General features: G+C 37.8%; 1 protein-coding gene across 1 annotated transcript; it reads left to right on the top strand.

Annotated features, from left to right (window-relative positions):
- Positions 1-11,766: 11,766 nt before the first annotated feature.
- On the top strand, positions 11,767-25,057 carry LOC107810819 (putative zinc finger CCHC domain-containing protein At4g19190). Its single transcript, XM_075252791.1, has 7 exons — positions 11,767-12,126; positions 12,295-12,357; positions 12,731-12,891; positions 13,017-13,127; positions 16,960-17,161; positions 23,121-23,235; positions 23,331-25,057. Exons 1-7 carry the CDS (start codon positions 11,911-11,913, stop codon positions 24,227-24,229), a joined length of 1,767 nt encoding a protein of 588 aa, XP_075108892.1. The 5' UTR covers positions 11,767-11,910; the 3' UTR covers positions 24,230-25,057.
- The last annotated feature ends 651 nt before the right edge of the window (positions 25,058-25,708 follow it).

Below are 25,708 nucleotides of genomic sequence, written 5' to 3'. Positions count from 1 at the left end.
GGTGCCAAAAATTGATCGAGTCCAAGCCTACACTGCTATTGAGTAGAGAGGGTGATCGATGCAGTTTAACCCAACTAGATCGGGATCGAATCCACAGGGAGTTAATGTTTGGAATTAGGTTTATATCTAAGCTAGATGCGGGCTTTGATTCTAATTACACTTCCACAAGTTTTGGGTTTGATTTCTACTTCTAACTTTACTCTAAAGATTGCAATAATTGAAACTCAGGACAATATTTTTGTTGTTGATTTTCAAATGGTTAAAGAGACTAGAGTCGTGACTTCTACCTAGGTGGATATCTAACGGATAGCAAGAATCTAGGGCAAGCTTGATTAGTTGGATTCGTAATATAGCTATTACACCAGGGTACTCGCTCTATACCTCTCGGTAGTTTGAGTGATTTTGCCCAATTTGGCTTTTTCAAGTCCAAATGGGTATTCATGCAAATCAAGTGATATTAGCTCAAGTTGGGTATTACTATCTCTAGGTTTAACCTTTTAATTGGGGCTATCAATTTCTTGAGTTCACCCCAATTCCTTGTTAAGCCTAGTTTTCCTAGACTTAGTTCCTCTTTCTTAAGTAGAAACTAATTCTATAGTTCTAGCAAGAACTAGGCTAAATATCACTAACCTATTCACATTCAAGCCCTAAAATCAAATACCCGCACTAGGGTTGGGTCACAACCCTAGCTATGGGTTTAGCTACTCATGAAAATAACAGAAATTAAAGATGAAATGAAGATAAAATTCATAATACTAGATTAAAGGATGAAAATCTAATGTTACAGAAAACTCAGTCATCTCAGGTGCTCCTCTAATACATAACATATCTTAAAAATGACAAAAAGTTCTATTTATACTAAACTGAAAATATCTGACAAAAATACCCCTGCCGAGGGTGTGCGTCCACATAATTCTGAGTGCGGCCGCACTCTTGCTTTCACGGCCACACAATTCTGAGTGCGGTCCGCGTTCTTCAATTTTGGATCTGGGTTGAGCTGAGCTTTTGCGGACCATATAATTTCGATCGCGGCCTCACAACAGACTTCCGCGGCTCCACAATTCTGATGTGTACCGTACTTCTCTCTTTTGCTCTAATTGTAAGCTTCTTGAACCTCAGTCATCGCGGGCCGCATAATTTCAATCGCGGCCACACAGGGACTTTCGCGGCCGCACATTTTTGGTGCGGTCTGCGCTCATCTTTTAGCCCAAAAATCACACTCTCTGAATCTCTATTATGCGGACCGTGTAATTATGCTCGCGGCCGCATCATGGCTTTCGCGGCTGCACAATATTTGTGCGGTCCACGCTTCAGAACTATTTTTCCAGCCTTGGTTTTTGTTCAACTTTTGACTCCTTTGTTAGTTGATTAAGGTTCCTTTGGCTCATTTAGAAAAATTCCTACAAGCAAGCATATTTCATTAGTTTTCGGGAATACCTTCACGCATTTTTGGCCCAAAACACAAGTAAAAGAGAGCAAATAATATGTTAAAATCCCTACTTATCCTGGCCTAGAAAATTTAAAGTGGGGCAACTCGTTCTAAGACGTATACTCTCGCATCATGAAGAAGCCAAAGGAAAATTTGCTCCAAATTGGAAAGGTCCTTACATTGTAAGAAGAGTGTTGCCAAAAAGAAGAACTATATTTGGGAGATATCAAAGGAAATGACCCCGAAGCAGCTGGTAATGCAGATTCGGTCAAAAGGTATTATGTTTGACCCTCTTACGCAAGCTTTAATGCTCTCTGATTGGAACGGCGAAGGCTTTCTTTCTCACTATCCAAAATTCCAAACACTACCAACCCTTGCAAACCCACTACTAGAAAATAGGCCTATGGCAACGCTGTCAAAATCGTTGCAGTAGATAGGAAAACCGTTGCAATAGTTCTATCGCAACGGTTTAGGGGTCCGTTACAGCAGATTGCGTTGCAATAGATATAAGGCAACGGTTCTATGTAACGGTTGAGAAACCGTTACAATAGCATATCTATTGCAACGATATGGAAATCGTTGCAATAAAAAGGGCTACTGCAACGGTCATTTTACTCTAATGGAATGGGTACAAATCGTTACAACATTTGCTTTGTATCGACATTTGAGGCTATTGCAACGATTGTTCACATCTAATGCAACGGTTTGACAAGGCCTATTGCAATGGTTTGTAGAACCTATTTTACTGGTTTGTTTAGACTATTGCAACGTTTACAAATAACTATTTAACTATATCAGTTATATAAATTACGAGAAAACTATTCATAAACAAAATTATAATATGAAATATTCAAGTAGTGATATCCGTAAAGGCAAAATATATAATATTCTTTGAGAATTGAAGAGTTAGCATACATAAGTCTGTAAAATGTTCAAAAATAAAAGATTCCTAGACCATCCGAAGTTCTAGCAACAATCAACCAATACTGTAGAAGGTCTTCCCTAGATTCGTCTACCCTTTTATTCATTTACGCACCTACAAAAGAAAATAAATAAATATTCAGAAATATTTCACAAAAGAATTTATTCTCTACATATATATTTCTAGTGTGTATTATCTACATATTACCGGTCAACTTCACAGACACTACAAAAGTATTTAAATTTATCATAACATATGTTTTGTTAGCTTATTAGAACAAAACAGAATCCAATAACCATAAAGCACTCACTCAGTATCTTTCACTTCTCTTGAACTGAAAGTGCTTTAAGTTATTAAAGAATTAAATTTTATCAAAAACATCAATTCGATAGACCACTTTAAACATGCAAATTCAAATAATAAAGTATAAAATTAGCTTGAACTGGAATTCAGAATAACCCCAACTAAGGTGGACAATGAGTTTCAAATCACAATTGAAGGAGAAACTAATGTGCTTGGGATGTTTCCCTTTTGAGCAAAATATATTTGTTATTTCTAGTTTTTTGCTCTCCATTCTTGTTTTTTCTAAACATAGAAAATGATTCATGACTTATATAGGAGAAGTTGACATGAATTTAAATAACTGAAAGAAATTGTCTATTTTACCATTAGAAATCTAGAAGCCTTGTTATCTTTTTCTAATACAAAATATGCATGACTAATAATTCAATCTTAACTGCTACACAAAGTTAAATAAACAATAAAGTTGCTTGTGCATGTAAACAGATACTTTACGCTTAGAAGTCTCTATCTGTGAGATCTTGAGATATTTAAAGGGTCTTTAGTCTGCTTGACTTAAATCAATTCCTATATCATCTCGTATTTTTAGATCCATAAATTACCTGAGGTGCCTCTTCTACTAAAGGGAATCCGAACCAAAAAGAATGAAAAATGAAGATAAAAAGTAAATCTTTAGCAAAAACAAAAAGAAACAGGACATATATTCAGTTAGTTTTCTTAAGAAAAAATAATTTACTGAATTTGATATTTGTTCTTGCTGCTATGCTATTGAGGTCCTTGAACAATATTATGTCATTAGACTCAAAAATATTATTCAAATGAAATGGTACGAGATATGAAACATAAGCATTCAATTCCGCAATATCTCTGCCCTCCAACCAAAAAGGATAAAACAAACAAATTATAAAGCATTGAATATATATGTAGCATAAATTGAAGATTTCACTTCAAAAAGTTTCCAACAAAGGTTATCAATAATTGAAGAAACACAAAATACCTTAGACAAATGAGAAATCTAAACACCAAGCACAAGATACAAAGATCTACAAAGTCAAAAATGACGTAGAGAAAATAACAATGAAGAATAGAGAAAAATACCTTGGTACCCCAAGTCCTAGTGACGAGGGTATTACAGACGATCTAAGAAGCAATACCTACTGGGTTTTCTCCATTCATCCATCTCTAACCATATCCCATTGCTGTGTGTGAGGAGGAAGCTTTAGAGAAATTTCTTGACTCGATGTCTTCTCTATTTGCTGGATTCAGTGACTTCGGTTAGGGTTTGTGGCCAACATCAACGAGAGGAAGCTTTCGGAAGGTATGTGCTTTTCCAGAGATGTGGCCTTGCGCCCTTGTCGGAGATGTCGCCATCGCTAGAGCTATTGGGACTAGTTTGCCGGAGCTTTTGGACAGTACTTTTAGGAATAGAGAGCTGGGGGTAATTCGATGTCTTTTAGGCAAGAATGACTTTGGAAAATTAGAGGAGGTTTCTTTGTTCTTTATTTTTTTTAAAGTTCGGATGGACCTAGGCTGGGGTTAAGAAAATTATTAGAGGGAAAATAAGGAGGAAAATGAAAAACATCCCAATATACTATTTTTTTAGGGAAACCGTCGCTACAAAGAGCTCTATTACAATGCTTACCGCAACCATTGCAGTAGACACATCTGTGGTAACGGTTAATCAACTATCGCGACGGTTCTATTTCAGAAGTGTTTCAATAGGGCTTAAAGTCTATTGTAACGCATATGACCGTTGCAATAGACATGTTGTTGCAACAGTTGTAAAACCATTGCAAAAAAATTGTTGCCATAGGCTTATTTTCTAGTAGTGACCCTTTGAGCCTTTCTTTGATTACCCTCTTTGGAACCTGGAAGTTATTATGAAAAAAAGAAGATGATGAAAAAGGAACAAAAAGAAGAGGAAAGATGAAAAGAAAGAAAACAAAAGAAATAAAAACCAAAAGTTTCTTGAACTACGTTCGACTTGATTCCGAAAAGATACGTAGGCAGCCTCTCTCTAGGGTTCAGTCACACTGAAACAAAAATTCACACTCCCCCGAAAGTTGAAACTAGGGCAGATGCTATAATGGTTCGGCGATGGTTTTGCCTGAATGGCTCCAAAGTTGTAGTTCAATCCAAATTCTTTTTACCTAAATCCTTTTCAAGTCCTTTCGATCAATCGATAAAGAGGTTCAAAATGGGAGAATACAGTTACTTAGATTGAATGCAACCAATTGAGAGAAACCAAATCAAAGAGTCTTATTGGTGAAAACCCCTCACGGGCACCGTAAGGCGATGATAATGAGAGAAATGAAAATGAGAGAGTCTTATTAATGAAAACTAGCAAAGAGCACTATAAGGCGATGGTGAGAAGAGAAATGAGAGAGGTCAGCTGGTGAAAACCAGCAAAGGGAGCCACTGATCGAAAAGAGGATCTTCACAACCATTGACACCGACAGAGTCCTAGCAAGGTTTCTCGATTTTAAGGCAAACGTTATGATGAATTTTTGAAAGTTGGATGGTTTACACAGATCAGGCATCCAGTCCAAGAGGCATGTCATGTTCATTGAAGTCAACATGCACTCCAGATAAGTCCTTCTTTCCTTTCCCCGAAAGGGATACCTCTTGTATAAATTCATTTTCCATTCCATTGTTTGTTTTTCTTTCAATCTCTTTCGGTCTAACTCTATTCCAAAATTGAGGCAAAGAAGGGTGCAAGATTGATTTACAGGGCTTTTGCTTGATACAAGCTAGTACGCAAGAAGGCACCCAACCTTGGTAGGGGCATCAAATTGACCCCGACTGGCCATGGTGGTCGATGCTTTGAAATCAGAAACTCTCGAAAGAAGGAAATCAAATTGAAGTGCCTATAAAGGTAAAATGAAGTTGAAAAGGTTGAGTCCCACGTGACTAACCATCTTGGCAAAGTTTGAAAAGCCAAGGGTTCCCCAATGCTCTGAAATTAAATTTAGAAAAAAGAAGTGAAAGCCTATAAAAACAAAATGAAGTTGAAGGTTAAGTCCCACGCGATCAACCGTCATGGTAAAGTTTTGGAAAAGCCAAAGGTTTTCCGGGGCTAGAAATGAAATCCGTCTTCTGGGAACAACCAGTTGCAGTTGAAAGTATCATCAAAGAAGATGGGCTGAGATCAAGTGACTGAAATAATCAACGCCGCAAAACCAACCATCGTTTCAAACTAACAAATTATTCTTTGTTTGAAAAATAGGAAACAGGTGTAATCCAAATAAAACCTCGCAAAAGCAGGTGCAAAAAAAAATCGCGTAGAGACTAAAATAGCTCTACAGCAATTATCACTCCAAAAAGGGAAGTTTTCTCCAAATTCTTTCCTGCATTTTGCTCATTCTCTTAATAAAAAAATAAAAAGAAAGAAAGTTCCAAATCATGGTAGTATAGTGTTTCCTATCCATAGCTGCATTTTTTCAACATAGGGTCTCCACTCCCTAATTGGTTTTTATTTTAGACATAGGATCTCTACTCCCTAGTCTCTTTTCCAACACAGGGTCTCCACTCTCTACTTGGTTTTATTTTAGACATAGGGTCTCCACTCCCTAGTCTCTTTTCCAACATAGGCTCTCAACTCCCTAGTTGACTTTATTTTTAGACATAGGGTCTCCATTCCCTAGTCTGATTTTCCAACATAGGGTCTCCACTCCCTAGTCTTTTTTTCAATATAGGGTCTTCACTTCCTAGTTGATTTTTATTTTAGACAAAGGGTCTCCACTCCCTAGTTGCTTTTCCAACATATGGTCTTCACTCCCTAGTTGACTTTATTTTTAGACATACGGTCTCCACTCCCTAGTCTTCTTTTCCAACATAGGGTCTCCACTCCCTAGTTGAAGCTATTTTAGACACAGGGTCTCTAATCCCTAATTGATTTTGTTTTAGATATAGGGTCTCCACTCCCTAGTCTATTTTCCAACATAGGGTCTTCACTCTCTAGTTGAAGTTGTTTTAGACATACAGCCTCTGCTCCCTAGTCACTTTTCCAACATAGGGTCTCTATTCGCTAGTTGATTTTATTTTAGATATAGTGTCTCCACTCCCTAGTCATCTTTCCAACATAGGGTCTCCATTCCCTCGTTGAATTTATTTTAGACATAGGGTCTCTACTCCCTAGTCATCTTTCCAACATAGGGTCTTCACTCCCTAGTTGATTTTGTTTTAGACATAGGGTCTCCACCCCCTAGTCGTCTTTCCAACATAGGGTCTACATTCCCTAGTTGATTTTTGTTTTAGACATATGGTCTCCACTCCCTAGTTGCTTGATTTTATTTTAGATATAGGGTATTCATTCCCTAATCTCTATTTTTCCAAGGGTACACCAATCCTAACATTTTATTTGCTTTTAATAATGAAGTAGTATAGAATTTTATTACAAATAACTCAAGAAATTTTTCCTAGTGAAAACTGGGGCAGAAAAATTTCATTCGTTTGTTTTGGTGTCTGAGTAGGTTTTGCCTCGAGGCACAGGGTTCGAGATGACCAAAGGAAGAAGTCTCAATCCAGAATAAAGAAAAAAAGTGAATCCAAAATGCAAAAGCGAATGAAAAGATATGGACAACTCAAGGCATGACTGAATTCACGAGCATTACATGTCCTGTTTTGATCAAGAAAAGTCGCAGAAGAATGAACTAGCACCTGCAGCTAGCAAACATCAAGATTCAGGTCAAAGTTTGCATGAGGAAGCAGCCAAGACTCAGGATCAAGCTTCAGAAGACTTATAGATAGGAATCTTGTAACTCATAGCTGATAGGCTTGTTTAGTTTCTTTTCATTTTTGATTTTGGTGTAATAAGGAGCTCAGGAAGCAGTAACTGTAGCAACTACAGTGAAATCACAGTTTTTCGTTAATCCCAACTACCAAAATTTCCAGAACTACGCTGACATGATTCCTTTATAGCCATGGATATGTATGCAACCTCCGAACCAAGGTTTGGTCAAACGTTTTCAAAGTGCTTCCCATGGAGTATCCAAACGGGCAAAAATCGCTCGTAATTGCTCAATTTATCTTTGCCCGAAAATCCTTCGTGTTTACGAGCAAAGAGAGGCAGCTGTGAGCACGTAATTTTTGCCCGACGAAAAATACTCCTACAAAATTCACAAAAATAGATTTGTTTTAATTATTTTAATATTTTATAGAATTTTTAGGAATTTCTCGTTAATTGTTATGTGCATTTAGTTGCATATTTAATATTTTAAAATATATATGAAAAATATCAAAAAATGTCCAAATCTTCATTACATAGCATTTTAGGTCTTAATTACATTTAGGATTTTATTACATGAGTTAATTGCATTATTAAATAAAAATCACAAAAATACAACGGTCATGTATACATTTTAGCTTTTAGTTTTAACTAATTATTTTTAAATTAGTGAAAATAAGTAAGATCAATTCTACAAAATAGATTAAATTAGAGTCTAATTTAGGATTTTATTTAGCTTATTTATGATTTTAATTAATGAAATTAAAATTTTTAGAATCAAAGAAAAGAAAGAGAAAAAAAACAAAGAAAAGGATAGTGCAAAAAATGCTTTAATCATTTTTAGGTTTGGGTTAATTAGTTAGTGTTTTCATTTACATTTTTATTAGTTTAATATTAGGGAAAAATCAAAAATTGGCTAATTGTGCAAAAATCAGATTTATTTTTGGAATTTGGCTAAGTTAGAAGGGTTATTTTTGGTCAAAAAGATGGACTTATATTAGATATTAAAACATTACATTAGTACAGGGAGCTGGATGCCTTAAAGGCATATTAGATTGTAAACTAGAGCTACTACTATTAGAAGCTATTACAAGTGCCCTTACATGGGGTGCATTACTACACAAAATATTAGTATTATAAACGGGGGAATTGTTCATGTTAACAAGTCTTCTATGCAGTATTCCTGCTAGATCCTGGTTGTAGAGAGTTGCGACAAAAGGTGGTGGTGTGACAAAAAAGATGAAATTGTTGATAACTACTTGCTTGGCCCCATAATGAGCTAGACTATCTGCGACACTATTTTGCTCCCTATAGACATGTTGTAGAGACAACCTACCTAGCTGTTGAAGCAACAACCTGCAATCATTTAAAATGTTAGTGTGATATATGTTAGACGTATCTAACATATGGAGGATGTCGTGTGCATCTGTTTCGATGATAAGCAGTGTGTATTGGTGACGCACAACAAGTTGCAGCCCCCTGAGTAATGCTAGAAGATCTGTTTGGATGGCAGTTGCTGGACGAGATGCTTCTGAGAAGCCTAGAACCCAGTGTCCCTGTGTGTTGCGGAAAACACCTCCTATGCCATAGTTGTTTTGAGCTGGGGAAGATGCCTCATCGATGTTTAGTTTATAGTAACGTGGTGATGGGGGATGCCATTTGATATTAAGAGGAATGGGTTTTTTTGTTAGGTTGTGTTGTGTTAGAAAATAATATTCAGCAACCGTAGTTTTAATTAATTGAAGATTAATGTTCATATGTTGATTATCCAGAGTGTTTTTATTACGAACATGCCATATATGCCATAGTGCAAAGGAAAGAAAGATGGCATTTGGGATGTTATAAGGAATTGTTGTTGAACACGTATGTATGAATTTATATAACCATTGTGAATGGTTAGAGAGATTTGGTGATGTGCCTATTACTAAAGTATTAGAAGGTATTGGAGGGGTTATGTTTAAATGTGCCCAGAGTTGGGTTACTTTAAGACATAGGAAGAAGATATGTGGATTGGTTTCTGGTGCCATTTGGCATTGCTTACAATATTGGAAGTGGTGATACCTAAATGGGCTAGGTATGTAGCTGTAGATAATCGGTTGTGTGAAAGGAGCCATAGGAAAAAAGATATTTTAGAAGGGATTTTAAGTTTCCAAATCCATGTGTAAGAGTATGGAGTATTTTCAGTAGGAGTTAGTGAATTATAACTTGATTTAACTGAGAAGATGTCATCGTTTGTTAGATCCTATTTTCTAACTCAGTGGGGAGATCAAGGGAAATTTTGTCAAAGTGCCACTTATTAGCATCATAATAACCAGAAACCCTTTTATGGTATTCATTGGGTGGGAAAGAGCCATGTAGGTAGGAGCTGAGTGTAAAATTATGAGTAATCCATGGGTCTATCCAGAACTTGATATGTGTTCCGTTAGTGAGATTCCATTTATAGCCCAACCGGTAGTAAGACCAACCATTTATTAGGTTCTTCCATATAAAAGAAGGAAAACGTTTTGGTGTCTTATTAGGGCGTATGTAATTTTTATGAGAACTTGTGACCAAAGTTGTTGTGGTTGTTGAAATAGGCGCCATGCAAGACTTGCATGTAACGCTTTATTTTTTGTGGAAAGTTTTTGTATACCCAAGCCACCTTGGTCAAGTGGTTTAGTAACACTATCATATTTAAGGAGGTGAAGTTTTTTCTTTTGTTGAGTTGTTCCACAATGAAAATTTCGTTGGTATCTATTTAAGAGGGATAGGATATTGCTAGGGATTGTGATATATTGCATTATGTGGTTGGGTAGTTGGTTGAGGGTTGAGCGGATGAGGGTAGTGCGACCAGCCCTTGTTAAGAATTTTGTTTTCCACCCAGCTAATTTATTTTTGAAATTATCTAGCAGAAATTGAAAATCATTCTTAGTAGGTTTTTTAATGAAGATGGGAAAGCCCAAATATCTACCAAAATATTTTCCTTCTTGCATATGGAATATGTCTAAAATATCAGTTTTTACATTTGAAGGGCATGGCTTAGAGAAAGAGATTTTTGATTTGTGAAAGTTTAATTTTTGACCCGAATAGGTTGTGATGGTTTCATAACGTTGGGAATAAATGCTGTGATTTTCTATAACGACTTCTTCTTTAATATTGCTCTTTCCAATTGGTACCTTACTTTCAAATTCTCTTTCCCGATCCTCGTGTTATGGGGATCTACACAATACCGGTCACATGATTGTATCCAGTATTAACTATATGCTTACTCATCTCCACCATGTCATCACCGCCACATGTCTGCTCGAGAGACGTCCACGTGTAAATGGTAAATTTTACCCCATACATTCTTATTGTACCTTAGAAGAGGAGCCTTAGAACAACAGTAAAGTTATTTTCGTGTGACCTATAGATCACAGGTTAGAGCCGTGGAATCAGCCACTGATACTTGCATCAGGGTAGACTGCCTATATCACACCCCTTGGGGTGCGACCCTTCCCCAGCCCCTACGTAAATTGCAAGATACTTTGTGTACGAGGTTGCCCTTTTTTTTGGCAATTAAAACAATATTATTAATCACCAGTAATCTGCACAAAACAAAGGCAACCTACCAGGTTACACTTCTCATGACTATCATTTATTATTGTACCTTCATTATAATTTGTTTAATGAATTTTATTGGTGGGTAAGATAATCTTAGTTTTCTTACAGTCCCAAAGGATTACTACAATAGCTCAATTGGGTATTATTGATGTTGGTATAAAATATTTTCTCCAGTCTATTTTAATTACTTTTTTGGCGGTTCTCACACATTCTAAAGAATCCATCTTTTAACATTAATTAATGATGAAATTGACCATATTAATCTTTAATATCTCTTTAATTTATTCATTCAAAATATAACAGATACTCCGAGACTCTTTACTCCAAAGACAACTTAAAAAAAGAAGAAGTTAATTCTTTCTTGATAGCTGAAAAATTAAATATTATGGATCATAAAAAAAAAACTAAAAATTTAATTAAAATGGACCTGATGGAGTAATCAATTTACATCATGAAAAGACCACAAAGTTATGAAAATTTTTCGAGGTGTCATACTTGTTGATAGCTAAATTTTTTATTTTTTTTAAAAAAATTTGCCATTAAAAGATTAACCAAAGAGGAAATGGGTAAATCGTGAAGAAAGTAGCAAAGTAGAGAACGACGCGCCAAAAAAACAGCGAGAGTATAGATGATGAGATAATTTATAGCTAGAATTGTAGGATTACCTAAATTTTTGGAAGCAAATATATGATATTTATTTTTTTAACTATGATTAGAATCTTATTTTAGCTAATTAAATCTCAGTCATTAATTTTTAACTATGCCATGTGTCTTTTATTCAAGTAGGAGCTTTGGGGAAAATGGGAAATGGAGGGGAGTTGGATCCAAAATCTACAATTCTTAAAAGTTTGGGGGTTCAATTGCACTATTACACATCTACAGAGGACCCAATAAAACCCAGCACCACCACGCGACACCGTCCCGTCCCAAACCGAAACTCAGTCGGGTGTGATGGAGGAAGAGGGAGCTGGATTCAGGCTAAGCAAGAGATTCTCCGATAAAGGAGGTGAAGTAGACTACAAAACCAAAGCTGGCACTGCGTGGTCTCACAATTTCCTTAACCAGAAGCCATGGCACCCTCTCTCTTACCCAAACCAACGTCGCAAGTGGATTGCGGAACAGACTCATGCCCAGCGAGAACAACGTGCTAACGAAATTGCCCGCGAGGTTTGTTTTTTTAACTCTATTTTTCAACTAACCCCATATATACCCAGTTCCCCTTTTTCATGAGACGATTTTCTTGATTTGGGTTTTTTTTGGTTTGCTTAGTTTTGTCAAAAAGTTTCAATTTGTTCGCTGATTTTTTCGCTTTTCTGATTTGGGTGTGTGTTTCAGTATGCTCAAGAACAGGAGTTTTTTCGTCAGACTGCTCTTGTCTCCAAGAAAGAGAAAGAGAAGGTAACCATTTTTATTTATTAAGTTCTGCTTGGGTTTTTTTGGTTATATTCACCCTATTTAATCCCTTTTTTCTCATTAGAACAGTTGCATTGTTTGGTTAAAAATAGCATTTTTTTAATCTTACATCCACATATTTCTTGAAGGAAAAAGATGAATAGGAATTGGTTATTCAATGATTACAAGTTTAAATAATTTGAATCAGTTTCATAATCCAAAAACAAACAGGTATACTATTTTTTATGCATATATATTTGAATGAATCATGGCATATTCTTTTCAGGGTTGTAAAATATGAAGCAAATAGTATTGCACGCCCGGTATTTTGGGATGTTTTTGTGTGGAGATTGATTTGTTTCTCTGACAATGTTGTTAGATGGAGATGATGAAAGCTGTTAGCTTTATGTATGTGCGACCGCCTGGTTACAATCCGGAAAGTGCAAAAGCTGCAGAGATTGCTGACGAAGCACAAAAGCAGGGGCAGGGGCATGGCGGCACTTCTCAAGACACATCTGCAGCAGGGGTCTCCACTTCTGGGTAATGCTGCCAAGCTGCTGTAGTTTTCGATGATTCTAAACTTAAATTTTGTGAAAGAGACCGCTGCACAATGTATCATTGATTGTAAAACTTAGACTCACTTATATTACTTTAATTCGTCATAGGAGACCTGAAGTGCCACCTGTTCAGGAGAAAAAGAAACCAAGGCCAAAGGATGTTTTTGGCCGTCTTTTGCCAACAGAAAAAGAATTTGAAGTGCTTAAAAATGCTCCAAGGTATGTGTTGTTTTCCTTCAGGATTGATAACCAAGTTACGGAATTATATTTGACATCAACTTTTCAGTTTTAAGCTATTTGAATTTGAGGAGCTTTATAGTTTAGTAGTTTGTTTTGCTAAAGCTGCTTGGAACGACTTGTTGTTGTGGCAGTTTGATGAGCTATATTACACCTTCTCTTTTCTTTGTTCCCTTTCAAGGAGTTGTATGACATCAAAGAAGGAAAATAGCGTCTTGTGAGCCCTAGAAGGAAACATTTCTCCCTTAAATGTCTATTAGCTGACTAGACATTATGTTGCAAAGCATTGAATATCAGACACATTGTATTGTGGTATATAACTTGGAGGGAATAGTGACGATACATGTATGAAGTAATTGGTCTAGCTATTAACTTTTCAAGTGGTGATTCCTTAGGTACATTTTTTTCTTTTGTAATAAGTCAAGCTATTCATCACTACTTCACCAAGACCGTGTTATTATCTTAGGCACAATTACTTGAATAGACTAAATCCGTTGGATGTAATTGTGCCTTTGTCTTTGTTATTGCATAAGCATTTCTCACCTCCTTTTTATCAATGTGCTACTGTTTTTCTACAGTCCTTCTGGTTTTGGAACTAGGATTCGAGGTAAAATTAGTGTTTGCAGGATTAAATGGGAATCTGTGACATTCCACTTGCTAGTAAGGTGATTGTATTTTGTTTTAACGGGAAGTATGCAGGGTAGGAAATAAAAGAAATAGAAGCTCTCAGAATGAGAGATAAGGGATTGTGGTAAGCTGCGATTTGGACAAGATGAGAACTGATGACTGAGACATCATCATCTCATCTTGAGAAGACAATCCACTTACTTCATAAAAGAAATGTCTGTGTTGAGATGACTGCAACATCAAACCTTGCCTTCTATCCATTGTATACCCTTATTTGGACCATCAGTTGGCGGTTATAACTAAATTAACTAGTTAGCCTTGACTTCATAAATTTGTAAGAGAATACCAAACTTAAAGGACCTATAAAGCACCAACTCAACCAACAAGTTCATCTGCCTCTCTCTTTCTACTCCAGCGGAGAAGTAGAAGATAACTTACTCTACAAATTCATCTTCCTTGTCCTCCTTCCTATTCTTCAAACCAGCTAAGCATATTCCTCAACTCAAAGAAATCTACTTGGACACAAGGCTAAGGGCCTGGCCTAGTGGTAAACGAAGTAGGTGCAAACCTTGGAAATCAAGGTTTGAATCCTAGCAACAAAACGTACTAGGAGATTTCTTCTGAATTTGCCTAAGCTTACTCGATATCTGTGCTGGTGGGAGATAATAAGTATCCGGTAGAATAGTTAAGGTGCGCACAAGTTGCCCGTGACATCACTCTAAAAAAAGGACATATACTTGGATGCATAAAGTTAATGTCTTCAATTCATGCTATCTTAGTGCCACTCTAAAATCCTTTGATGAGATTCTTTTTTTCAAAAGTTCCTTATTTGCTGCGAATTGAGTTTGAGAAGTTCACTTTTTTTTTCCGCCTCTAAACAGAGTTTTCCACATTCAAATCAGCCTTCCAAATGTCTAGTGATGCCTTTTGGGGGCCGGGTGAACTCTATATCCACTGCTTTACATGAATGCAACTTTTTGGGGTGTTGTGATGTTAATACGAATTTTTCAAAAACAATTATATATCCACTCCTTTTGAGGATCTTGTCATCAAGAGGATTCTAAGTTGCTATATCGATAAGTCACTAGATGGATTTTACTCCTCCCTTAAAAATGTTGAATTATCTTTATTTAGGTTTCTCTTTGTAGTCGATTTTGTTTTCCTCGAATGAAGTCCCAAAAGGGGTAATCAAAGAAAAGATGGAGCTACTGATACTATGCTTGTTCTCATTGGAGAAGGATCGATGAGGTGTCATATGTTTTTTATTTTTATTTTTTGTATCTGCTTAAGGAAGAGAGTGATTTCAGCAATAGAGATTTGCTGCCCAAGAACATCATCTAGTGGGAAATCATTATCTAGGCTCCACAAAAGAGTGTAATTATCTGATACGCAATAGGCACTATGCGGGATGTTAGGGTGATAAAATGGTGAAACTAAAATGAAATTTTCCAAATCCTTGACCTTTTCTAGTTTTCTTCATACTAAAATCTTATTTCAGCATTTCCAAGCTACAACGACGGGAGTTATATTCATGCTGATTGATGGAAATTCATTGCGAGAGGAAGCATAACCTACACGATAATCATTGACATGGGGAAAGCATATAATAGAGTGCCAAGAGAAGTTCTTCAATGGGTGTTGGAGAAGAAAAAAGTTGATATTAATCATATAAATTTCATAAAGGATATGTACGAAGGTGTTGCCTCTAGCGTTAGAACAGTGTAGGAGATACAAAGTAGTTTTCTATTACAGTAGGTGTACACCAGGGATCTGGCATTAGATCAATACTTTCAATACTTGTTTAGGCTAGTTATGGATGGGCTAACTAAGGTCTTATGGTGTGATATTAGCGTACGATTGTGTTAATTGACGATACTATCGGAAGTGTCAACCAAAAACTTAAACTATGGAGAATCACGCTAGAGAGTCAGGGTTGTAGTGTGAGTAAAATAAGACTACACTTAGCCACAAATGAAGAGTAAAGTTGAGGTTATATGGCTTGTACACGAGGTTTCTCCCATCATTAATAAAATTATTTACTTTATCCGGAGAAAAGAAGAGTGAAGCTGGGGTGAGATTAGACGGGATTATAGTGCTTAGACACAAATTGTTATGACTAGGCTCGATGAGATGCAAACTGTTTAGATGTTTAGGTTTGATGTTTAAGATGATGTTATGATAGATGAAGATGTAATGCATAGAATGAGAATAGGATGGTTGAAATGGATAAATATTACCAGAGTGTTATGCGATAGGAAAATACCTACCAAAGTGAAAGACAAGTTTGGCACAATGGTTGTAAGACCGATAATCTTGGACCTCTAAGTTCCAATATATCAACAAGATGAGTATCATAGAAATGCGAAGGTTAAGATTATGTGCAGTCATATACAAGATTAGAGCGGATTAGAAATGATGACATACGGCCGAATGTACAAGCAACATACAAAGAGGATAAAATGAGAGGTCACTTGAGATGGTTTGGACATGTCATGTGTCGATCTCTAGAGGCATTGCTCTATAGGTGTGAAACCATGGTGATTGAAATATGTTAAAAAGGGGACGAGTTAACCTAAGAAATTATATGAAAGAAATTGTCTTGAAAGACTTATAATCTCTTGAAATCCATACAGACTTGGCGAAAGATAGGGTATAATAAAAGAAAAAGATCTATATAGGTGATATCAGTTAGTTGCGATTAAGGCTTTTACTCATGTAGTGCACTTATACCTTATCAAAGAAATCATGTTAGTACGCTTACTCCTTACTTTAAAATCCAACATAGCTAGGAACATTTTATCTTGTTAGAGGTCTGTTATCCCAGTAGAAAATGTTGAAACCTAGTGTTGGAGAAGATAGTGAGGATTCACACCAAACCCAACTAGCTTGGGATTAAACCAGAGTTGTTGCTGTAATCTTTTTTTGTGCTTTATTGGCTTCCTTGGTGGTAATTACTGAATACTTTCTTTCCAATGCAGAGCCAGTTCTGATTCTCTTTGAGGTAAATAATGTGATTGGGCAAATTAAGATCTTCCTGTTGTTAATATATCTTCCTCGTTTTGCTTCTGTTTATTCTTTTTTTTTTTTTTGGCTTTTCAATCTATTATGGTGGAACTGAACTTATGGTAGCTTTTGCCTTCCGAGTACCAAGATATATTGATGCCAGATGATTGTTCTTCACCTCTAGGTTGGAAACAGGTGTTGCTGGAAGGGCCAAACCATTTGGAATTGAGATACGTAATGTCAAATGCGTCAGATGTGGAGCCTTTGGCCATCAGAGTGGTGATCGTGAATGTCCATTGAAAGATGCTATTATGCCAAATGAAGAGAGTCGAATAAAAAGAGATGATCCTTTAACTGCTATCCTGGCTCAGACAGATGCTTCTGAGGTAAATGGGCTATGTTTATGTGTGCGTGCATGGTTTTTTTCCTTTTTCTCCACCACAAGCTAAAGTGGTCTGTTTGCGCGTCCATGTTTTACTTTTTCTTACATAGCCATTATGACTGGACCAGTTGACCTCCCACCAAAAAAAAAAAAAAGAGAAACAGAAAAGTTTGTGATAGAGGGGTTGAAACAGTGAATTTAATGGAGATAGGTTAAGAATTTGTTTCCCACGTTCCAGTATGCTGAAAAGCTTCAATTTTCAAAGAAAAATAACTTGTTAAAAACATTTGGCTAAAAGGAAGTAGGAATTAGAGGGCTGGAAATTCTCCTTTAGAGAAAGGAATCATATTATGGAGTAGATCTAGCTTTTTTCAGAGAAGGGGAGTCATATTTTGGTGTAGATTCTTAACTTTTTGGTATACTGCTTGTTTACAGGAGAATTTTTCCATTATTAATAAGATTATTTATCTTGTAAAAGAAATGCTCCTTTAGAGAAGCATATGCTCTGGGGTAGAGCCTCCTCTATTCATTGTTGATGCAATTTCACTTAAAGCATCCGTAAGTTGATCCATAAGGATGCCAAGAGACATCTTCTCTTCCGGAGGATATGTACTTGGAGCTCTAAGCTTGGAAGGATGCTCTATTTCTTGTAGTCGGTAGAAAACAAGGTATAGATCTGTCTCATCTTTCCAATTGTACAGTTCATTAAGTTTCCAAGTTTTAGGCTCTGTTTCATTTTTCCATCTAAACCTCTAGGGTTACAATTTGCCATCATAGAAGTTCAACTCATTGTACACTAACCACTTTCAAGGGGCAAACTGGTCAGTATAGAAAACGAAAGAGAAAAGGATTAGCTGAATCAATTTTGTTGAGTTATATATTGTTCCACATACTCTCTTTAAGGACATGCCCTTTGTAAGGGCATCTGAAAGGGTTTATAAAGGTTTTGAACTACATCCGTTGTCTAAAAGTGTTGGGTTGGATACTCATATTGTTTCATGCATTGTCAAAATCAACTTTTGAGACACTCATTTTTGCACGTGTATGTATACAATCGTATCCAAGTGTGAACTTCAATATTGTGAAGTTCACATAAGAACCTCAAAATTGGGTTGCACATGTTGGAGGAAGTTGAAGTATATGACATCCCACATGGGGTACATTAGGGAACTCTTAAAGGTTTATAAAGGTCTTGGTCTACTCTTCTATCATTACCTTAATGTTTTTAGTTGGGTACCTACTGCCTAGATTTTCCACCAGCTCGTCAAAACAATCGAAAGAAATGAACACCCCTCCCTCCTCCACACACACAAAAAAAAAGGAAATGGACTAAAAAATAATGTTGCAAATTATGTGTAGTTATCATGGAAAACCAAAGTCTTAAACTTCATTAATTAAGGGGTAGAGAGTCTTAATTAAGACGTGAACGTGGCCTAGGAGAATTGGAAAGGAATGGCCATGGCAAATTCTGTGGAAAAAAAAGCCCCTGAGTAAGTATCTTATTTTGGTTGTATGAAGTTCGTCTAACACCAGAACACTTGAGAAGAAGGGGACTGAATGATACAAAACGCCTATCTTTGCATAGCGGAGTTGCAAGGGAGCTATACTATATGCTCTTGTTTTACAAGATATGGTGTTCTCTTTGCGCTTGGGGTGATGACGCAGCTAGTGAGGTTCTAACTGAGGAGCGTATGTTGCTGGTTTAAAAATCATCAGCTCATTTTATATGAGTGATTGACTATACACAGAGTTAAGATGTTAAATTAACGTATATTGTATTTTAGTACTAATGGAAGATGGTATTGAAAATATTGTCGAAATGTTAATTTGATAAAGAGAATATCACATCAAAGTTAAAGTTGTTAAAGGTGTATTGAAATGGAATGATGTCAGGCATTTTGAGACGTTCCAAAATGCAAAGAGAGTGATATAAATTGGGATTGGGAAGGAGTATAGATTTTTAAATTTTTGGGCATCAGTTGGTGATGCCAAGAACTTTCTAGGAGAAGTCTTTTGGAGCTGGTATGGGAAGAAGACTTCAAAACAACTGCTGAAAGCATGATTCACAATTCCAGTCGGCATTGGAAGGAAGGAAAGGAATCTCAAATGTTTGAAAGAAAAGCTTAAGCTCTTTGTCAGACTACTCTGGCAGGCACCAAGGCGACTGGTGGTGGAATGACGTAGTCCAAGGCAAAGTGGAGGCGAAGAAGGAAGCGTATATGAAGTTGGTAGGGAGCACAAGCGAGGAGGAGAGGAGAGCGAATAGAGAGAGGTACAAGGTAGCAAGAAAGGAGGTTAAGCTGGCGGTCACAGAGGCTAAGAATACAGCGTTTGGCCGGCTGTATGAGGAACTGGGGAAAAAGGCGGGGATAAGAAGTTGTTTCGGCTAGCTAAAGCGAGGGAGAGGAAGGCTCGAGATCTGGATCAAGTGAGGTGCATCAAAGACGAAGACGGTAAAGTCTTGATGGGGGAGTCCCAGATTAAATAGAGATGGCAGACGTACTTTTAGGGTCTTCTAAATGAGGAAGGGGACCGAGATATAGTGCTAGGGGATCTGGGGCATTCAGAGAGTCTCCGAGACTTTGGGTATTGTAGGCGTATTAAGTTGGAGGAGATCGTGGAGGCTATGCGTAAGATGAGTAGGGCAAGAGCGACCGGGCCAGATGAAATTCCGGTTGAGTTCTAGAAGTGTGTGGGTAGAGCAGGCTTGGAATGGCTGACTGGGCTGTTTAATGTTATTTTCAGGACGAAGAGGATGCCAGATGAGTGGAGCTGGAGTACAGTGGTTCCGTTGTACAAGAACAAAGGTGATATTCAGTGTTGTAACAACTATAGGGGTATCAAGTTACTAAGTCATACAATGAATATTTAGGAGAGGGTGGTCGAGGTGAGGGTGAGGAAGATAATGTTTATATCTGACAACCAGTTCGGGTTCATGCCGAGTCGCTCGACTACGGAAGCTATCCACCTTATTAGGAGGTTGGTGGAACAGTACAGGGATCGGAAGAAAGATCTGCACATGGTGTTAAAGCGTATGACAAGGTCCCTAGGGAGGTGCTATGGAGATGTCTGGAGGTAAAAGGTGTGTCGGTAGCTTATGTTAGAGCGATCAAGGACATGTATGATGGAGCTAAGACTAGGTTAAGGACTGTGGGAGGCGACTCGGAGCATTTCTCGGTTGTTATGGGGTTACACCAAGGATCTGCGCTTAGCCCGTTCTTATTTGCCTTAGTAATGGATGCACTAACACACCATGTTCAAGGGGAAGTGCCATGCTGTATGTTATTCGCTGATGACAGTCTTGATTGATGAGACGTGGGACAGTGTTAACGAGAGGTTGGAGGTTTGAAAACAGGCTCTCGAGTCTAAGGGTTTCAAATTGAGTAGGACTAAGACAGAGTACCTGGAGTGCAAGTTCAGTGCCGAGTCGAGGGAAGTAGGCATGGAAGTGAGGCTTGGATCATAGGTCATCCCCAAGAGAGGTAGTTTCAAGTACCTTGGGTCGGTTATTCAAGGGGATGGAGAGATCGACGAGGACGTCACTCACCGCATAGGAGTGGGGTGGATGAAATGAGGCTAGCAGCTGGAGTCTTATGTGACAAAAAAGTGCCACCGATACTCAAAGGTAAGTTTTATAGGGCAGTGGCTAGACCGACCATGTTGTATGGGGCAGAGTGTTGGCCGGTTAAGAACTCTCATATCCAGAAGATGAAGGTAGCTAAGATGAGGATGTTGAGGTGGATGTGCGGGCACACTAGAATAGATAAGATTAGGAATGAAGATATTTGGGAGAAGGTGGGCGTGGCCCCTGTGGATGACAAGATGCGGGAAGCGAAGCTCAGATGGTTCGAGCACATGCGGAGGAGAAGCCTGGATGCTCCGGTGAGGAGGTGTGAGCGGTTGGCTTTGGTTGGTACGAGAAGAGGTAGAGGACGGCCTAAGAAGTATTGGGGAGAGGTGATCAGGCAGAACATGGCACAATTGCAGATTTCCAAGGACATGACCCTTGATAGGAAGGTATAGAGGTCGAACATTAGGGTTGTAGGCTAGGGTGGTAGTCGAGCTTCTCCTTCTCCATTCCGGGGGTAAAGCGAGTTTGAGTAGGTTGGTCTTAGACGGCTTGTGGTTAATGTAGAGTCCACACTACCCTTATTGTTTTCCATAGCTTTGGACCTTAGTTGCTGGTTATTATTATTACATGTCATCTATTTTATGGTTTTTAGGATGCTGTCACCCTTTCTATGGTTATGTCGACGATACTGATGAATTGTTTTTTCTTGTTTTATTTCCATCTTCCTGAGCCGAGGGTCTATCAGAAACAGTCTCTTTGCCCTATCGGGGTAGGGGTAAGGTCTGCGTACACACTATCCTCCCCAGACCCCACTTAGTGGGACTTCACTGGGTCGTTGTTGTTCATGAACTTTTGATTTCATTGTCTCCCTGCAGGGGTAAGCCTGACTTGTTCATAACTTCCAGCAGTTCCTTAGTGCTAAAGTTGTGAATACAAAGTTATCTTTTTAAAAAGACAAGGTGTAGAGAGTTGCCAAGATTGCGCCCCCCTCTTCTGCCAATATGTTGCAGATTACTCTTTGAGATGAATACCAAACAATTTATGAAATAATGATAAGAGTAGCATGGATTCAAGATCAAATTGTAAAGCTTAATGAGCGTGTGCCACAAACAGAAATGAGCATTGGCTGCTCATGTGCATTTAGTGAACCTGGTAAGAGGTTGATGCTTGATCTTCAAAAGCCCATTCCCTTCTACAGTCCTTTAACAATGGGTGCAACCTGGGAGAGCAGGGTTCAAATGTCAGTAGAGACAAAATACTAGGTGAAATTCTTCTCATCCACCTAAGCCTTGGTGGGTAGAGTTACCCGATTCCTGAGTTGGTGGAAGGTACCATGTACTTGGTGGAATAGTCAAGATGCGGACACCACCATTTGTTAAAAATAAAGAAAGAAGAGATTGGTGATAAGATTCTGCACTCCTTCAAACTATAGAAGGATGTGCTCTTTTTTGATGTATTCTATCAGTACCTTCTTGGTACCTTTTCAATAAAATCTTTACCTTTCCATTTAAAAAAGAAAAGAAAAAGAAGAGACTGGCGATAAGATTCATCTGGTGCAACTCAAGTTAACTGTTGAGTGCCAATGTGGCATGGAAGACATTAGAGGGATCATCCTCTTTGCTCTTGGCAATATTTTTTGGACTCAAAAACATCCATGTTCTTTTAGCCCCTGCAGAATAGGGCCGACAAAGATCACATTTGGTGAAGAATCTCCACCCCTGTTTATTTTAACGGAATGTTTGGGAACTGGCTAAAAGTGGACCACTTTGACAAACATTGTTGACTATTGGTGCTCCAAGTAAAAGAATATGGATGTTTTGAGTCCAAACCCAAAGATAGTGGACAGTTTGGGGCCTTTCTCCAATCCGTTAGTCATAAGTTGTTTAGCATGCAATAATTATATCCATCTCTAGTTTTAAGATGTTTCTGCTCGCTTTGCTTTTTGGACAATTACTGCCACCCCATGTTCGGATGCAGACTGTGACCTATGATTGGAAATTGGGGAAGGTTTGCAATAGGAAAGGAAACTAGAAGGATATGAAATGGAGGAGAGTTATTTTACTTTTGTTTGTTTTGGGTGGAAAATAAGGAAACAGCAACAAAAAAAAAAAAAAAAACCCATTATAATCCCATAAGTGGGGTCTGGGGGTGGAAAATAAGGAAATCAAGGGGGAAATGTTTGGCTTTCTTTCTCATGAATTTACTTTTACAGGTGCGCAGAGAAATAAGATTTATCCTTAAATTTTTTGTCCTTTTCTACTCAAACAAACAAGAGGAGGGAACATTTTCCCTTCTTTCTCTTCCTATCTATTCTTTCTGAGAAAAGTGTAAATTTCTTCACCGAACCAAAAGACGTTAATGTCCCAATTTGTCTGTTTCGGCCTGTGTACAGCCTTTGAAGTGGGAGCTCAAGCAGAAGCCTGGACTCAGCCCTCCACGTGGTGGGTTCAATCTTGATGATCCCAACCAACAGATAGTTGCTGAGGACATATTTGATGAGTACGGAGGTAACATCTTCTTCCCATGGCCAGTGGTAGCTCAGGTTAAATTCTTTTATAGTGTTTTATGTATATTGGATCCTAATGCCCTGTTTGATGTGCAGGATTTCTTACTGCGGATAATGTACCTGATTTGCTGGCCAGCTTATCAAGCAAACCAAATAAGAAAAAGAAGTCCAGTAAGAGCAAGCACAAAAAGCGGTCTTCACCAGCTAGACCAGATTTACGTGATCAAGAAGAAATTACTTCATCTTCGGATGATGATGATAGAGGAAGAACACTGAAGAAGAAAAAGCATAAGAAGAAGTCTGGAAAGCATTCTGTGTCTTCAGAGGACTCTGATAGCCATCGGAAATGTAGTAGTAACCGACAGAGACATTCACTGTCAACTAAGAGAAAGCATTCTGAGTCAAGTTCAGAGGACGATGATAATGACAGGCATCGCAAAAGGAGTAACAGACACAGACGTTCACATTCAAGTTCACCTGAGCGTGAAGATAAGGAACACAGGAAGAAGAATCATAATGAGTCAAGTAGGGGAAAGCATTCTAAGTCAAGTTCAGAGGACGATAATAATGACAGGCATCGGAAAAGGAATAACAGACACAGATGTTCCCGGTCAAGTTCACCTGTGCCTGAAGATAAGGAACACAGGAAGAAAAAGCATTCTGAGTCAAGTAGGGGAAAGCATTCCGAGTCAAGTTCAGAGGACGATACTAATGACAGGCATCGGAAAAGGAGTAACAGACACAGACGTTCACGGTCAAGTTCACCTGTGCCTAAAGATAAGGAACACGGGAAGAAAAAGCATTCTGAGTCAATTAGGGGAAAGCATTCCAAGTCAAGTTCAGAGGACAATGATAATGACAGGCATCGGAAAAGGACTAACAGACAGAGACATTCACGGTCAAGTTCACCCGAGCCTGAAGATAAGGATCGCAGGAAGAAGAGTCGTCACTACCATCATCATCACAGTCGGCACAATCATTCTGATTATTCATGACGATGAAGTTATATCATCTAGCTGTTGCCTCCTATAAAAGAGCTCCAAAACCTACTAGTGATGCAAAAGCAGTAAAGGGAAAAATGGTGAGCCACGTTAAACCGATGGAAGGAAAGTAATCAGTCAAATCATGGAGTTAGCTTCTTGCACCTCTGTATCTATGCAATGTTTTCATCTTGTGTGGCTATCAAATTGGGATTCTTTGGCTTCCTTTTTAAGGTTACTAGCCCTTATGCTTCTCCTAATAGCAGAGTGAGTGCAAATTTATGGAGAAAAGTCCCAAAACAGTTGGGTATCTTTGGACTTGGGTTTAAAATGGTCCTATTTCTTATACATGAGGCACTAATATTCCATATTGTTTTATAAAGTGGTGCAGTTCCAGTCTTTGAACCAAACCACCGTGAGAACTCTAACGGAAGCCACATATCGCACGAGCCTCCATCACGTGTTTTTTTTCTTTCAAAAACAAGAGAATTCTCTCAGCATCTTTGGACAAAAACCATCGAACTTGTTCCCTTGTCCCAATTTATTAGAACCCTAGCTTGCAAATTGGTGATGATTTTAGCTGAAGAGAGCGAAATCTTGTGTGGAATTGCAACAACTGTGGCCAACTTGTCTCCACAAAAAAATGTGTGTTGCTTCGGTGCTAGAGAAAATGTCAAGAAAGAAGCATGCAATTGTCGATATAAGTTGTTATTTCATGGAAATAATGAAAACAATGCGGAGAATTACTGAAAGAAGTCTGTGAGACGTGTTTGTATGATTGTAAGTTTTGCGAGTAGTAGACTGAATTGTCATATTGTGGTAAACGAATTTGTTCTTTGAAAAGCTGTCTAAGCATTGAGTGTGTTGTTTGATTCTAGCTTAAGAGGAACCAGCTTCTTTAGAGCCTCCCTCACCTGAGGTATGGAATTCTCACGGTGTTTAGTTAAAAATATGGACTATATATTGTGCTCCATGTATGTATAAGAAAGAAATAGGGCTATTATATTGTTTTCCACATTTTGGAAAAGGGTTTTTGCAAAGACTTTGGGTGCCACTTCGGAGAGTGTATTTGTTTCAGTTGGTTCATCAGAAATGTTTGACGCGTCAATGCACCATGCAAAAGATTTGCTTTTTATGAGAAATTTCCCAAGACCAAAACTAAACTAATTATGCAAAAATTTCTATTCTATTATATATAAATGGTTAAGGGGTACGAACACAGTAATTAGAAGTTGTACAAAATTTTATCTGAATTGTACCTTAAATTTCGCTTTACTTAATTGGTTATTGAATCTTCTTGCCTTTCTTCTGTTGGACACGTGTATTACCAGTTCTCTTTTAGCAGCTCCTTTTACATTCTTTATTTTATAATTAGTACTAGTACCCGCGGACACTAATCATATCACATATTTAAGTTATTTGAATTGTATGTAAATAATCTTAAAACTTGCACTTTCTCAGTAAATATAGATAATCATTGGATATTAATTACAT

The sequence above is a fragment of the Nicotiana tabacum genome, chromosome 1 (genome assembly GCF_000715075.1).
Source record: "Nicotiana tabacum cultivar K326 chromosome 1, ASM71507v2, whole genome shotgun sequence".
Lineage (NCBI taxonomy): Eukaryota > Viridiplantae > Streptophyta > Magnoliopsida > Solanales > Solanaceae > Nicotiana > Nicotiana tabacum.
Note: the sequence above shows the minus strand (reverse complement) of the source record. Positions and strands in the feature narration are given on the sequence as shown.

Coding starts and splice junctions, on each gene's coding strand:
- LOC107810819 (XM_075252791.1), top strand. CDS start 11,911: ATGGAGGAAGAGGGAGCTGGATTCAGGCTAAGCAAGAGATTCTCCGAT. Junction 12,358..12,730: donor CCAAGAAAGAGAAAGAGAAG/GTAACCATTTTT, acceptor CAATGTTGTTAG/ATGGAGATGATGAAAGCTGT. Junction 17,162..23,120: donor CTCAGACAGATGCTTCTGAG/GTAAATGGGCTA, acceptor GCCTGTGTACAG/CCTTTGAAGTGGGAGCTCAA.